This window comes from Aptenodytes forsteri, unplaced genomic scaffold (assembly GCF_000699145.1).
Source record: "Aptenodytes forsteri isolate BGI_AS27 unplaced genomic scaffold, ASM69914v1 Scaffold255, whole genome shotgun sequence".
Taxonomy (NCBI): domain Eukaryota; kingdom Metazoa; phylum Chordata; class Aves; order Sphenisciformes; family Spheniscidae; genus Aptenodytes; species Aptenodytes forsteri.
The window spans coordinates 9,026,895-9,044,097 of NW_008794888.1; the positions used below are offsets into that span (position 1 = coordinate 9,026,895).

A 17,203-nucleotide genomic window follows, 5' to 3' on the forward strand; every position below is an offset into this window, starting at 1 on the left:
TTACAGATAGACAAGACCTATGTCACATGGGGGAAAAAATATCCCTGTGACATGTCTCTATGTCATGTTTCAAAAACCAAGAGCAACTTTCTACACAGGATAAATTTCGTGTGGTAAGAGTCTGGAATGGTTTATCAGAACTCGCTTGAATTACATATGTCTGCTTGTGCGTTTGCATAAGCAAATCAGTACTCCACCACGCTGTTTCCACTAGCAGTTATTGTTCCAGATGCCAAACCATAGCTTTTGGTCTCAAACGATCCAAAATTTGGGAGATTGAAGAAAGAACACTTGAGTCATTTGGCATCCTGTATATTCCTGTCTCTGGACAATAAATGTGTATGACTTCCAGAGTTTACAGCGTTCCTATAACCTTGAAACAGCCACCTCCTGAAAAAGTCTGCACAACAGTATCCCTTTGGGAGGATTCCGTAATAGAAAGTTCTGATGTTTTTTCCTTCAAACCCTACATATGCTACGTGTGATCTGTGCAACAAGCACTTGTTAAGGTGTGCTTAGGGTCCCAACTTCCCAGCTGTTCAGACAGGATCTGGTCCCTTCTGTCCTGCACAGACAGGTTTTCTTCCGACCAAGACCAGGGTGAAGAGGAACGTTCCACGTCTAAACTTTAAGCACATTCCAGCGTGCTTAAAGCCCAACTCTTAAGGGCTTCTAATGGGTCATAGGGCCCTATTTTAAAGATATTTAGATTTATTAAAATGGAGAACGAGAGTGTTAATCAAAGTTGCCGATATCATTTCTGTATCATGCAGGTACTTACAATTAGTTATCTTATCATGAGTTCTATGCTTTATGGTATGCCTGACATGGCAAGCTAAGACAACCATGTTGATGCTTTAGTGAAAAGGCTTTTGATACCAACCTTCAGGTTTGGTGTTTGGGTCTGATCTACAATAAATCTCATCAAAATGTTGAATTGTTGATCAAATGGAAAAGAATCCCTGTCCAAAGAAAACAAAGGCAAAAATGTAATGCAACAAATTTTCAGGACTAAATTAACTCAATACATTAAAGCTTACACAACAGATTTCACCACCTATCACACTTTTCTTCTTCTTAACTTTACCATCAACCAGAGAAACTCCAAGTCTAAGTATTAGCTGACTGTTGATTTAATACTGGAGAAAACTGCTAAGTCAATACCTTTATACACTGTTATGCTATCTGCTTGCTGTACACTTATCCGGCTTCTGGCACACCTGTCCATTCCTTCTTCACTTCAGGCTGTGCTTTGTTCCCTTATCTCTAGTAGCAGCCTGGTTTATCTTGTCCTCAGAGTTCATACCTGGTTTTGATTTCTCTCCTCTTTTTCCATCCTCTATCCTGTTTCCTCCTGGATTACTACTACTACTTTCTTAATTAACCTATTTGCAGGATGAGCTGAACTTTATTGTAACAGTGTCCTGTGCTGGACATCCTTAGAAAAGGACATTGACTACAGAATTGGTGTGCACATCGCAGCAGCATTCAAGGTCTTATCCTGACATTACCATTATTTGCTGTTTGAACAACATGAAAGATGCTCTGAACTTTGTGGTAAAGCACCATTCATATTCTGAACACTGCAAATATTCTTTTTTTCCATCAATCAAAAAGATATCAAAGCATATGCACACCAAAAAAAACAGATTAACGAAATTAATCAGTTAGACATTTTAAATGTTATGCTTTAAAGTTATCTATTTAGAAAAGAGACAGGCCTTTCAATGCTTGAAATATTGTGACATAACTTTGTTCTCCTTTATTCTGGTATTGATCAACATTGAGCCCTCAAAATATACGGCACTGCTGGGTTTCTAAAATGTTCATCAAATGCCTTCCTGTAAACCTGCAAAAACCTCCATAACATTTGCCATCGGAGTACTCTACCTGGTGACATCCAGAGCTTTTTGAACTTTCGCCTGCACAGACCCCAGCAAATCTGCTCCCATTTTCTTTAGCAACTGGGTCAGGAGAACAAAAAGCCAATCCTGCAAGTCATCTTTATGAATGATGATGAAATCAACCAGGGTTTCCAGAAACATGCTGAAGACCTATAAACAAAACAAGTATCATGAAAAGGAATACCATGCTTTAAATAAAAATAATCAAAGGGGAGGCATTTACAATCTGAGTTTCAGGATGATTTTGTTATAGACAGTTTCATGAATGAATGATTTTAGTGACTACTTTGCTCCGAAAAAAAAATCAGACAAGACACATCTAAAACGTGTCATATTAAAATACCACATGAAACGAATGAAGGAAGGGGGTAAAATACACTTACTCTCTTTTGTGAATTCCACAGCAAAGCAGGCCATGCAACAAAACAAACCACTCGTTAGCACACAGTGATCAAGGCTGGTTGTTCAGATGCAGTTTGTCAACAGATAAAAGATGCATTCATTGAAAGTTTACATTTTCTTAAAACACAATCTCCTCTCAGCAGAGTTACTTAACACATTATATACCTTGGATGAGATCCAGTCTCCTCACTCACAAAAGTAACATGTTTATATATGTTTATATGTAACAAAGTTTACGTATGTTTAACACCACAATTAATGAGTTTGTAGCAATAATTCTATAAAAGCAGTGCAGATGACAGACCACTGCTGCCACAGAGGACATACTTGAGTCCAGTGTTCAATAAACCCTCACCTTACTCAGAAGTTGGAAATATTTTGCAGATAAATAGCTACACCTTCACCCTTTCCACAACACATACTGAACCTCTGAGAGCCAAAGCATTAAGACCTTACAGGTAGGAACTGCCACACTCGGTGAGGCCTGTGGACAGCTGGTCCAGACTATAATTACAGCCAAAAACGCACGCTTCGAGCAAGACCTGTGACAGGCAACTATGCCTGCGCGCGGGATTTCCACCTGACAATGATTTATTAAAACTAGTTTACCAAGTGGTCTGAAGTACAAATATTTATACAATTTCTTCTTTCTCAAACTGTACTTAACCCAAGAGCAGATGTTTTTACCCAGTCATTACTGGTTGCCCTCAACCAGCAAACCTCCTCAGGAAAGGCCATGAAAACTCCCTTCTCCTGCTTACCTGTCAACAGAAGACCACTGGGTCTGAACATGCCTGTGGGCCCAACCTCCCCATTCCCTAGTCTGCTTCTTTTTAAGAGATGTCTGTAAATTCATGCCACGGCCTTTAACTTCAAAGGTCAGTGTTATAAAGAAGGCAAAGTGGCTATATTAAAGACTTTATTTATGAGATCCAGAACAGTATCTTGGTGAGACTCCATACTGCTCCCAGGTGTACACAATACACAAACCCCAGTGACCATGATGCTGAACTGTGGCTCATTACCCTTCACAGACCTCACTGTACTGTGTATCACCAAGACACTCCCCAGAGATGTACAGATAAAACTGAACTTCTTACTCCAGGACCTGACATCTGAAAGGTATTAGGTTGCTCCTTGGGAAGCACAGAGTAACCAGTTCCTAGCAACATAAGAGAGACTGAGACACAGCCCTTCATTGTAAAACAGATAAAAATCAAGGAGATTCATAAATGCCAGTCTCCCCCGGCAGATGGCAGGGGTAGAAATACAAAACATTCATCTTGGAACAGTGTCAAATGTGCACACATGGTAATGTAAGAGAGTGAGCCAAGTCTTTGTGATCTTACCTTGCTGTGAGGGTCAGCAAACATGCGAGTAAATATTTCACATAGCCTTTTTAACTCGACTCGGCTAAAATACATAAATAAAACATGATATTAATGCTAAAGCTTTAGTTGCAGCAAAAAAGCTAATAAATATTAACAGCTGAAAGATCTAACCTTCTTTATTTAAATGTCACTTAAGTCACACTTCTGAAAACTCTATCTAGGCAAAGACTTAACTGGCATTCCAGTTTAACTGCTGGGATCACCAGCCTTACATTAAGAAATCTAATAAACATTTTAAAAATCATAAGCCAGACACTTGTATTTTCTGCTGCTTCTGTTTTCTTCTATATTCTGGATTGCAGAAGACAACTTGAAACGTGCACATTTGGGAGATATTTACTTTCTGCCTGCGTCAAGGTCACTGACTCACTGAAACACAGGTCTTTTGCAGCCGAGGAATAGGTTTCTCAAGTCTCATTTGTATCAGGGAATTCAAATTTTCAAGTAAAATCAGAACTTTCATGCTGTTTGCATATATACTAATCATAAATATTTTGGTCTAAATTCTCAGTTGTTTCAGTACAATCAGTCTAGAACCACACAGTATTAACATACCAGATGTTACCAGAACTGACTCCAAAGTCTGAGAGCAGGCACATCAAGGAGACAAATACATAGAAATGGAAGACAGATTAACAAGTGGGCAACCTAGTAAGTCAGAAGATAATTAAATCAAGGCACAACCTAAGTTCCTATTAGTAAGAGATTATTAGGTGCCCAGTAATGCTCTTTTTATGCCAGGGGAAAAAAGAATGATGTATGGGTCCCCTTCATAAGATATTGAGTTTGAGTCAAATGCAGAACTGTTTGGTACCAAAGCTCTTATTTGCAAATGTATTGAACAGACAAGTCTTAGTTTTCCTGCAAGGCAAACTGCCAAAGAATGGAGAAGTTTTGCTTGTTTACTGTGCAAGCAAAAACAGGGCAAGACAGTTAGGTAACATTTCCTGCATACTATGGATGCAATTAGATATTTTTCACAATTACTATGTAATTGGAGCAACTAGTGAAATGCACATCTATTGCTCAGAGAACAGCCATTCAGATCTTGACTACAGGTACCCTCTTTCCAGGAAGACGTTAATTCTACAATCCACCAACATATCTCCCTCTCTCTCAAAATAAGCTTCAAAGAACAGGCCAGAATATGCTAGTAGTCTGCAATTATTTTATGTTAGCTTGTTTATAAGCAACACAGGACATTTTTTCAAATAAACCTATCCATGAAAGGCTGATCAAATTTTAAAAGGTCACAAAAACAATGGTCTTAAGAGTTTGATGTAGAGGAAAAAGTCTTTGTAACAACGCCACAGCAAGCTGTCAGCTTCATTCAGGATGAGACTGCACAGTCTCAAAACAAGTACTCTACAATGTTCTCCTGACTTCATGTAGATTGCAGCTCTCTGAATGAACTCCTATTTATTACTCTAATGAATTTTCTTTCTGGACAAAGGTTACATGAAGACAGCAAGTATAAGCGTGTCTCTTTCTAAAAGCTCATGGACCCAAGGTAACAATGCAAGTAACAAATTGAAACAGGCAGTGGAAGAATGTTTCCTTAAGGGACTTGTTGGCCTTGTTTTATTTAGAAGACCTTACGGAGAGCCCCTAGAGAACTAGACCACATGAAGCTGTATGAAACAAAGAGGACAGGTAAGCGCCATACCACTTGCATGCTGCAAATCACAGCTAACATAGGATCAGCCATTTTTCAGTTCAGAGTACTAAAGAAAACCTAGCCACATCACTGCCTTTCATTCAACTTGTTATACCACAACAGAAGATATCAGGTTTAATTAGAAGACAGACAGACTTGCCCCTTGGACTAATGACCTTGATGATGTTCTGCAAGATGCCATGGGAACAAACAGGATGATAAAATCTAATCATTAGAACAGGCACCAGATCAACCCTGAACCAAGGAGGAAGCAGACCAAACGCAAACCAAAAGGAAACATAATCTAGAGTACTAAAACCAGTATCAAATGAAAAAAATAACTCTGTAGGGGTGTAGTTTCTGGGACAGGTATATAAACTATTCAGGATCAAAGCTAAATAAACATACTAGCTTGAGGGACTAGTGACAGCAGTACGGTTCAAAAACTGCAACCAGCAGGATTGAAAACAATACTTGAATTCTACTGGCATTTCTGCTAAGAGCTACTGATCTGGATAAATAGCCCATCACCCAGCCTTCTCAGCGTTTCCTCCCTTGAACTATCCCCAACAGCACTTAAAACCTCGGTTATAATCCTCACACACCTTTGTGGCAAAAATCAAAGTCTCACTCAATTTTCTCATGCAAGTATATGAGGTGCCAGAGTCCTTCCAGACAGTTCGTTAAAATAAAGAAAGAGGAAAAAAAGACAGCGTATGTGTGGGAAGTATCTTAAAAGACTTGTAAATAGGCCACATCAAAAAGCACCTCTGATCTAGAGACTAACTACCCATATTGAAAAAACTGTAGCACTTCCCACTTAAGGACTGCATCACATCATGTGAAGTGCTAGAATATTTTTATGATAGCAAGAGAATAACCTTTCCAGGCCTGCTCTCAGTACATTTTCATTCAGTCTGTTAACATGAACCATCAAATATTTTCAGCCAGCAAAGGCCTTTTAAAATGGAAACAATTGTGCAAATCCAAGTAGGTAGGTTATAAACCATACAACAACCACTTACAAACTTGGTTATAATTTAAGTACATAATATTCATAATAGGGAAATAAAAACATCGCAGCTATTTGTGAATGTTATCTTCAAAGGAACCAAAAGATAAACAGCTTGTTTCCAAATACTTTCACCATAAACTAAGGGTGAAAAGCCTATGGCCTGAGAGCCAGTTGTCTTTTGTTAACGTGACCTGTGGCCATATGAAGGTTCCACATGACTATTGAGTAATTCTAGGATCTGTTTTAACGTGTGACATGCCAAAGGTGCTTGAAGGGTTTATTTGGCTTTCAGCAAGGGAAAAAGGTCTGCATCTCCCACCATAAGCAAAGTTTCAGAGTTGCTACACCTACTTCATTTACTTAAGAAACTTCCCTCTACATTCTAAACTACACTATTTATAGGAGACTCAAGTTTCTGATACAAGATTTTTCAAGACTTACAAATAGTATCTCTAATTGTACCTAACACAGCCTTCATAAAGAGTCAAAGTATACCCAACATACTGAGAGCATCATCTGATCTCATCTTTGAAACACACACACCCTAAGTCATTTTAGAATAAGTACAGTGAGCGTGTGCTTCACCAGCTAAGTTGCTGGGGAAAAAATACTGAAGGTTCAAACAGACTAATGTAAAAATGGTACCACCCTTTGAATGCATTTACATTACCATCATTGTGGGAAATCTCACTGTGCTGCAGCAAGCACCTACCATTGGAGGTCTTCATAAGACAGAGAAAGGCTAAGAGAAGACAGCATGCTTACCTGAGTCCTTTCTACATTACTGCTACAAATTTAACGCGAATTATACTGATGACATAGCAGAAATTCTTCCAACAGTAATTAAAGTTCCACATTGTGGAGACAAAGCCTTCACAGCTGTGAAAGATACTATCTGTCTACATAAGGCAGGTACATATTACTGAATTCTGACTACAGCCATCCCTCATAAATGACCGACACTATAAAACTACCAAGGTCACCTCAGTGTCCGCTGGCTTTTCAGTAAGTTCTGAAGACCTATGAGCCCCTCTTTCCTTTCAGACCAGTTGGAGCTGGCACAGTGGTTCAGGACCTCGGCCACATCTTCAGTCTGCCGCAGGTAGTGTGGAATGCCCCCGTTCCTGGAACCATAGGAGCGCTCCGAGCAAGCGCTTGATGCATCGCTGTTAGCGTCGTCATCGGAGTACATCCCATAGGGTTCATATCTTCTTCGCACTGGCTTTTTCTGGAAAAGGGGAAACTCAGAGTTAGTAAGTTATATATAGTTACATCAATACCAAAAAGAAAAACATTCTATCCATAATCACTAAAAGGAAGATTAATGCTATTATTCTAGTGACATAAGTATTTAAAGACGTCACCAAGCACTGCCTGCTTACCTCTCGCAGTAGAGCAAGACAGATCCTATTGATTTCAATGAGAATATTCAAGTGACTAATGGGAGCAGGGCCTGCCTTCCCCAGCATGAAAGCGAGATACTTATGCCCAGTGTAATTAGCTACTGGTAATGAAATCATACGTTGTTTTTTTGTCAATAATGGCCAGTTCCACTGTTACAGATTCTATGATGATACAACCTCTACTTCAAGAAAAAAAAGGTAAGGAAGAAAGAGCTGAAGGAATCTGTGCTGGCATGCACAGTCACTTTGATACTGATAATGAAGTGACTCTAGAAATGCACTGGGATATAGGACATGACGATTTCTCTGTTAGTTTGGGCTAGGATTTCTCCAGAGGCTCCTAAGGGAGTTGAGTACTCAAATCCCACTCATTTCCATAGCATGGCATTAGAGGACCTAATTCCCTTAGGTACATCTTTGACAACCTCGATATTAGAAGGGATATTAGAATAACTATGGTAGCAAAACAAATTGCATACTATACTGCAAAACAAACTCTTAAATGAACCTTAACAGAACAGGATAAGACAATGTATCAGAAGACCGCCTAGATTCTAAAGTGTTTGCTACAGAATTCCTTCCAGTGTCCAGTCCTGCAGTTCTTGGACTTGGTGAAGCCAGCAGACTTTTGCTTCCACTAGGACTGCAGGATTGAAGCATAGAAATTAACTCAAGTGCAGTATCATGGGTGTTAGCAACAGGGTGGGGAAAGTTGGAAAGTAGAAATAAAAAGTCAAGAAAGCACTAGTACCTTGCTCCTGGAGTCTCCTAACAGCTGTAGGCAGGAAAATATTGAAGGGTGGGAAAAAGCATAGAGAATTATGTCAGAAGCTTATGTAGGGTTTGTTTTTGCAACAAAAACGTATAGCAAATGTGTCTTAGCAAATAAAAAAAAATACAGTTTATGCAAAATAAAAGTGGGTATAATAACGCCTGGCTTTATCTCCTAACTGCTGCACTACTCGTATACCCTACCATGTCCATTAGGAAGCTTGGAAGTGAGATTATCTGTTTATAAGGTTTTTGATGACAGATCTATATACAGCACCTCTTTGCTTACTTTTCAGAAACGCTGCTCTGGAAGATACCAGAGTTTTTTGGTAGTGATTTATTTCCCCACACATTATCAGTAGCATTTGATTTTAGAGTCTTGGAAAGAAATTCTGATGTCAGGAAACCACTATCTATAGTACAGCACATTTAATCAACTTCACTTAACCAAGTTCTCTTTCAACCCACAGTTCTTACACCACACTTTTTTTGAAGCTTAGCTTCTTTTAAGACCCCCTGGCTGGCACCCCTGGCTTAAAGGCCTTACTTAATGCCAAAGTTTCCATCACTCTTTGAGCTTTTCTGACAGATCTGGGCACTGATTCCCAGTATAGACACTGTTGGTTTAGGCCGAGTCCAGCTCTCTAACAGAAGCAGTGAATCCAACAGGAATTTTACGCATGGAGTAGAGGTCACAAAATGACCCACTGTGTTTTGTTTAAACTGAGTGTTTGGCTGAAGCCATCTTTGGAGAAGTTCTTTTCATTTCCTACTACAGGGAAAAGAATACTCATCCAAGAACAAGGCTGCTGGGTAAAAGCTGGAATCACACTACACTCTCTCAAAAGGAGCCTGAACCGAGTTTGTAAATTGTCTGTTGTCAGAAGACAACCAAGAGCAAATTGGTGTGGAGGGAAAGAAGGAGACAACAAGATCATGTTGCATCCCCTAAAGTCATCCAAATTCAGATTGACAACGCAGGCAGTAGCACTACTTAGTCTCCAGCCACACTTCCCTTTTAAGTGTTCAACTCTAAGATTTTAGCATTCCAGTATAATGTTATTTAGTTTATAAAAGTGGAATATTTAAAAGGGAACTCCATAAGTCTAGCTGAAGATTAAGTCATATCCAAAGACATCTCAGTGATCACAGTGGTGTTTGAATTCACTGCTAACCTCTCCTTCCTCAAGAAACCCATATTCAGCAACTGCTCACATTCAGGGATACAGTCTGATTTCATTTATGCAGGCAAACCATCACCTATAATTATGCCCTGAACTGCTCTAGTGGCAAATTTGAGGTGCTGACAGCAGAAACTGCCTCACAAGCTGTTGTATTTGATAATGAAAATGCCCACTAACAATTCAGCCCACTAAATGCAACAGTGCCATCTATTATATACTGTCCTGCCTCTATATTGTTCACAAGTACTTCTATTTTTTATGGAAAGGTAGACTTTGTAAAAAAAAAAAAAAAAAAAAAAAAAAAAAAAAAAAAAAAAAAAAAAAAAAAAAAAAAAAAAAAAAAAAAAAAAAAAAAAAAAAAAAAAAAAAAAAAAAAAAAAAAAAAAAAAAAAAAAAAAAAAAAAAAAAAAAAAAAAAAAAAAAAAAAAAAAAAAAAAAAAAAAAAAAAAAAAAAAAAAAAAAAAAAAAAAAAAAAAAAAAAAAAAAAAAAAAAAAAAAAAAAAAAAAAAAAAAAAAAAAAAAAAAAAAAAAAAAAAAAAAAAAAAAAAAAAAAAAAAAAAAAAAAAAAAAAAAAAAAAAAAAAAAAAAAAAAAAAAAAAAAAAAAAAAAAAAAAAAAAAAAAAAAAAAAAAAAAAAAAAAAAAAAAAAAAAAAAAAAAAAAAAAAAAAAAAAAAAAAAAAAAAAAAAAAAAAAAAAAAAAAAAAAAAGACATTTCTCTAGGAGTACTCTAATAATCATCTAGAAATGGAGGTGACATGAGCTGGGTAATAATCAAATACAAAAAGGAAAATGATGTTAGCCATCCTTAGGAAAAGTGAACTAGGAAATGGAGAAAGGACACGGATCATTCTCAATAAAGAGAGATCTGAGATGTCTGCCTCAGACACATCAGGCGATCCTCCCTTCAGCTCAGGTCTAGAGCCAGAGAAGACCCAAGGTACACTGGTACCCAGGTAATGCTGTAGAATAATTACTCCTGCCTCTACACATCCTCTCTCCCTCAAAACCCCAAGGTAAATTCAAAGGCTTATCTTAACACTTGTTTTCTGAAGAGCAGAAGACACTTTCTGGGTTCTACCCAAGAGATATTATAGTACAGTAAGATTATACAGGACAAATATGTGACAATAAATTTACTTGGAAATGCACTGAATATTTAGAAAGTACGAGGAGCACACTACACAAATACACTTCAATTTAACTGCATGAGATGGTACCGATTACAGACAAGCCAAATTATGAGCTGATCCGAGTATCTAGCCAGGTGCAAATAACACAGGGCAGGAACTTGTGAAATTCTCAGTTCTTATTGAAACCTGATCAGGAATCGACACTAACAGAGAACACTGTTTTTCCGACAAAATCTTCATGCAGGTAACAGGACTGATGGAAATCCCTGACCCCACGGGTGCCGAGCACCCCCACAGTGCCACATTCATCCTCTGTCAGCCAAGTAAAAGGCAAACACCTGATTCAACCCATCCTGCAGCTCAAGCAGGGAGCCACAGCAGTCTGTTTGATAACAACTGTGGAGAACTAACATGGAATAAGGAAATAAATATTGCTGCTCATATACCCAAACACAAAACAGCAAAAGGTAACTAACTCTAGAGCATCAGACACTGGCACAATCAGAACAAAGCTATTTAGAAAGAGGAGAACGTACGTACAGGTAACTTTAAGCCACTTTCCGGTGTTGGAAGCATTTTGTATTTTTCCTCTTACCAGTGCATCGGCCACAGCAGCCTCCAGATCTGTGCTTGTGCTCAGGACTCGCATGGCATTCACAGAAGCAGGCATCCTGCCTGGCTGTCCGAGTCCAAACCGGTCTGCACAAAAGACAACATTGAAAGGGATTGTTAAATGAATTCACATTCACTTGGAATCCTAATCAGGTGTCCAAGCAGCTCTCCCCACAGGCTCTGGGAACTCGCAGTGCTTTTCCATTAAACACTCTTTTATCCACAGCTCTAGAGAGTTTGCCATTAGAGTAAGAAATAAACTATTGTTTGTTGGGCCCCAGAGACAATTTTGGATCCTCAGGGCAACTTTTTAATTTCTTTTAAGCTGGGAAGCAGGGTATCTATTTTGTGTTTCTTTTTATGCAGAAGTTGTTTCAAAGTTTTATTTTAATGTCGGGGCAGACATGCCGGTCCCAATCTGGCACACTCAGAAATCAAGAGAAAGCTTCTCATTAACTTCAGAGAGACAGAATCGTGCCCAGCGTCAGAACATGTTAATACCCGAGCACTCATCCATCCTGCAGCTTTTTCTCAGGCAAGGATGCGAGACTAGCAACACCAGATTAACCTATTTAATGTCTCAAGGGTTGATTAGCCAGTAGAATATCCCCCTACGCCCCACAGTATAAAAATAAGGTTTATTATTTGCTTGTGAAGCGACTCCAATTTTTGTTTTATTACTGTTCTTGAGAAGTAGTTTAAACGCCATTTAAAAGCTCTATGATATATCAAAACTGATTTTTTTTGATCAAACAATATGATCTTGCTCCCTTTGAATTCGATGGCAAAGCTCTCAATGGCATCCGAAGCAACAGGATTGAGTCCGAAATGCCATTTACACTCCTAATACTAATTACTTTACTTTATAATTTGCCCAGTCTACCAAAAAAGTTACTGAAATTAGTTTTCTTTGGGCAAAGGCCAAATTCAGAAAGCCATGCTAGCAGGGATATGACAGAATCAGTGACTTGAGTATCAGAGGCCTGGCTCTGGCAGCACAGTCCTTCTAGATGGGGGTAGATCAGATAATTTTATTACTGGGATCCCGGCTCTGGTCTATAAGCAGCAGGAGATTGGTTTTGGCATTCCAAGTTTTTGTTTCCACATGGGCTTGTCTTTGCTCAAGAAGGACTGGGAACACCCTTCCTGGGACATACATTACAGCTCTGTCCCCTGCACCCACACGTGCCAATAAGAGTTTTGCCAGCAAAGTCAACGGTGCACGAATCCATTTAATAGACCTTCAGCTGCTCCACATTGGAGGCAGTCATCAAGCAGCAAGAGAGAGGGATCAAGTCACACAGGTCTTTTATTAATTCATCTATATTTAATTTAACGAACAGAAAATACTGTTTATCAAAATGCATAACTAAAAACACTGCACTTATCATGAAACTTCATTGCTTTCTTCTTTAAGAATCTACTGCGCTGAAATATCTTTTAAGGAATTAGCTCACATTGACATGCATAATTTAAATCAGAGACTGAAGTTTGCCAGTCTACTGTCCTAATTCCAAAGCTTTACCCGAGCGTGTCAGAGATTAAGCTACTGAGAGGAAATAGGGAAGATTTTTTAAATCTGAAGTATTTCAAGGAAAAAAAAAAAACCTGAAGACTAGTATTTGTTTCAAATAGAAGTGTTAACTATGAAAATTTACGGCTTCTCAGAGTTACAAAACCAGACAAGACATTTCTGATTTCCAACAAAAGCACATTTTCTACAAAACACATTACAAGGGAAAAAAAATAAACAAACTTCTTAGAACTACTGCCAAAAGTAATCAAATAATGACATTTCACAAAGAAATAAAAGTTGTATGTGTTACTACTATCCCCTTTTTTAATGCACTTCAGTTGAAGAATCAATTCAAATATTTAGGTGAAACTGCTTCATCCCTAAAATTGAAAGATCTGTACACTCTTAATAGAAGCACAGAGAAGATGATAATGCATTAGGTCTGATTGAAACTAAAGTCACTACTACAGAGATGTACACTACAAAGATGTACAGAAGACAAGTAATTTCTTAAGTGTAAATGATATCTGGTACAGTACAAGGGCTGTAAATGTTGAGACAAGTTTTGGACTCAGTTTTATATTTAAACCCAACGCAGTGACAATACTCAAGTATTACTGAGAACGGAATTTGGCTTTAACTTTTGAAATAACATAGCATCAAAAAATACCATTGTCATTTCTTTTCACGTTAATTTAGTATTACATTAGAAAAGGGAAGATAGTTTGTTTTTTTCAAAATGAAGAACAGAATGACAAAGTAATTCACTTGTAGATCAGTTTAAATACCCAGCATAAAGAAACAAAATGGAGCTTTTTAACAAATTAAGTACAGTGTGGCATGCTGGCTTTTATCTGTCTCCATGGCTATCAGGAATTTTCTAAAATACTTCTTTCAGTGATCTTAAAATTCCTAACACCCAAGTCACTCCGGGCTTCTCCCCAAGACACTGTACTGTTGCCATACCTGAGTGCAGAAGTTAGACCTTAGGAGAGACCTCGGCATATCTCTAACATGGGGCTGGGAACACATTTGGCTCCAGGAATAACCAGTACAGGCAAGCCCAATGTTACTGGGCAAGAAATAAGCCGAGTGTGCTCTGGCCACATTCCCTTGTCTCCCTGGCTAGATCCATTATACTTACTACAAACTGGGTAAAAACTCCCAACCACCATTTTTGGCCCAATTTTGCCATTTTTAGGGAGATTTTGGCATTCTTTAGGACACAGGTAACCATATACATGGTTATGCTTTGTACCAAACCACAGGAGCCAAGCATGAAGTGACTATCACAGGAAGCTGAATGCAAACAAAGCTTAAATCTGTATTACAATTGAGATTTTTAAAAAATCTTTTCAATTATTTTTGTTAAATACAAATTCAGATTGTTACTTTGAAAAATGCCAGAGTCAAATCAGCTTGCATCATTTCTGCCGAGTAACCTGACAAGGGAAATGTTTTGAGAGTTTTAGGTAAGTGACAGCCATTTAACTAGACTTAAGAGAAACAGAATATTTTTCACTCCCTACCTGAAGGGGGTTAATTAAATAACTTTCAGTATCACTAATTCCTTACACAATTTTAGCCTCCAGGCAAATACGGAAGCCCTCATTCATCTTTGACATCATCTTTGTCTCCACAACTAAGTTTCTATTGATTCAAAGCTAGCAGCCTTCATTCATTTCTTTTTAAGACTCCCAGTGAAATATCCTGACTCCAAAGGGAGTTACAGGTTCTCTGCAACTGCAAATCCAGCACAGGGGTGGGGAAGAAGCCACCGGAATCCGCAGATTTTTCTCATTATATGTAAGCATCAATCTCCTGATGCAAAGACCAGTGAAATTAAGGGAATCATTTTTTCAACAACTTCCATGTACTTTGGACAAGGCCTTCAGAATTATACAAAGAATGGATTAGCACGTGTTATCCTCCAAAGTTCATTTTGAAAGCACATCAGGTGCTTAATTCTTGCTGCTCTTGCGTATTTTGGAGAGGATCCCGCAAAGCGCTTTCATTAACAGAGACAGGAGTCCAGACTATTTAGTAACAAATGGGATGAAACCCACTGGGATCCGGTCCTAGACATCGGGAACTGCTACACTGCTAAAGAGGAAATATAAACAGAAGTTGCAAGTACTCTGCATCAGTCCGGATTTAGCCCGTGCTGCACAACTGATCCAATTTACAGGAGGATTGAGAAAGCCCTGGATCACCCTTTGTTTAAACACTGCTCACAATGTTCCTAAAATACATACAATTTAAAAAATCCAATAAATGAAATTCAAAACAAAAAGCCACATTGAACAAAACAGAACAGAAAGCCCCACAGCAGTGAGAAGCACATGCCAAGTGCTGGCTGATGCACATGACGGCAAATGTTAAGATGGTGTAAAACAAGACTACGTATAAGAAGCGGATTCATGCAGTTAGCGCTTGTTCACCTGACTGCCCAACAGAATCAGCAGTGGAGAGAGCACTAGTGGACCTGGAATGACGTCGAGAAGCTGCAAGTAGAAGGAATGGCAACACCCACAGGATTAACACACATTTAACCAGAGACAGAAAATGCCACAATCCAAAGGGGATGCGTGTGACCGCTACCAGTAAAGGTGTTTCATAGTGACAGGGAAATGATGCTGTACATGAATGCATAACAGATACAGTGCAAGCCCCACAGCAACGCCTCCACCTGTAGCTTCCCCCCCTTTCCCCCATGACCATAAACACGATGCATGACAAAACTCATTTGTAACAGTCCCAAACCCGGTGCAGTTCAGCAAAAAAACCCAGTGCACACCAGTCACGTTCCAGACCCACAGATCTGGAAGACGGCCATCATGAGAACGTGGAGCACATAACTACAGAGCAGGATTTAGACGTGTCTGATCTAAACCCCAAAGTGAAGCCATGACAAATGGTTAGGAATTGTGCTTGCAGGTATTTTTCCACAACATTCTAGCCTATGCATAAAAAAACAATGTTAACAAAGAGAATGAGTAACCACAGAAGTAGAAAGAGTCATACAGGGAGGTCAGCCAACCACTGCAGATAGGTCTTTGGTTGGGTCTCTTTTCCAAGTAAACACACGTACACACATATCATAGCTGTTGCTACTATCAAAAGTCTCTTGCTTTTAACAAATTTTGCATACATGTTTCTTGAATTTAAGTATGTACATGCACAGATAATCTGAATATGTACATCATACACCTGTCTAGAGTTGCACCACATGTATACAAATTGTTAACAGCAACGGAGCACACACAGTAGCAGAAGAGCTGAAGCCAAATACAGCTCCCACTTCAATTCCCAGTTGTCAGCAGCACATGAATCAAAAAGTGCCTGGGGAGAGGTTTTCAGTTCTTGGATTCAGCATAAAGTTGAGTTCTTTATGAAAGCAAATGGAAAGCTGGTCCAGCCATTTCCAAATTACAGAAATCTAGTTTTTCTAAAGAGGTTTTCCCTGTGCCTAGCAATGACATGCTCACCTAGCTCAAAGCAACTGACCCAAGAAACTGATTGCTCATTTGAGCAATTCATCACCACAGACTCACTGAAGGCCTTGTTGCTTTAACATCATTACTAGTACTGTCAAGAAACTGAAAAAAACAAAGCAGAATCACCTCCTAACAGAAATAGGCTTTGTCAATTATGCATATACATGTGCAGTAGAAAAATTACAAGTCTTCTGTTTAAGTCAAAGCATTCATAAACACAAATACTAATATTATAAAATATAAATCAGCAAAGTGAGAAAAATAAAATTTAAGGTTTTTTCCCAGCTGTGAGAGCTTGATGAAAAGCTATACAGAATATGCAATGTGGTCTTTAACTATAGAGAACACATGCATTTATTCAAGAGTACAATCCCACTGACACTAAGTAACTCATGAAAGATTTGCAGGGTCAGTGCAGGATTATGGACTGAACCTCACAATTAAGATTCTGAGCTCGCAATTGCTTTCTCCCAGGCCATCCGCTGTGCCCCTATAGATATCACTGCAAGAGCAAGGCCCATGAAGAAACAGCAATAACAAAACAAACAAACAAAAAAAGAATCACATCTCTGCAAGGAGGCTGAGTGTAGAGTGACTCCTCACTGCTGTTTCCTAACTTAGGAAGCAAGACATTTGGGGCACAGACATGCATACCTGCACAGCAGCCCCAAAACAAACCAGAGCAATTTGCAAGGTCAGGATGTCAGTGTTGACATTGACC

General features: G+C 38.6%; 1 protein-coding gene across 1 annotated transcript in view; it reads right to left on the reverse strand.

Moving 5' to 3' along the window:
- Positions 1-17,203, reverse strand: part of CLASP1 (cytoplasmic linker associated protein 1) — a 186,045-nt gene that overhangs the window by 47,771 nt on the left and 121,071 nt on the right. Inside the window, exons 22-28 of the mRNA XM_009274983.2 lie at positions 11,453-11,556; positions 8,524-8,547; positions 7,353-7,597; positions 3,656-3,719; positions 2,288-2,290; positions 1,891-2,054; positions 884-962 (exon numbers count right to left, since the gene is read on the reverse strand). Coding sequence (XP_009273258.1) covers positions 884-962; positions 1,891-2,054; positions 2,288-2,290; positions 3,656-3,719; positions 7,353-7,597; positions 8,524-8,547; positions 11,453-11,556 — 683 coding nt within the window. The remainder of the gene's footprint in view (positions 1-883; positions 963-1,890; positions 2,055-2,287; positions 2,291-3,655; positions 3,720-7,352; positions 7,598-8,523; positions 8,548-11,452; positions 11,557-17,203) is intronic.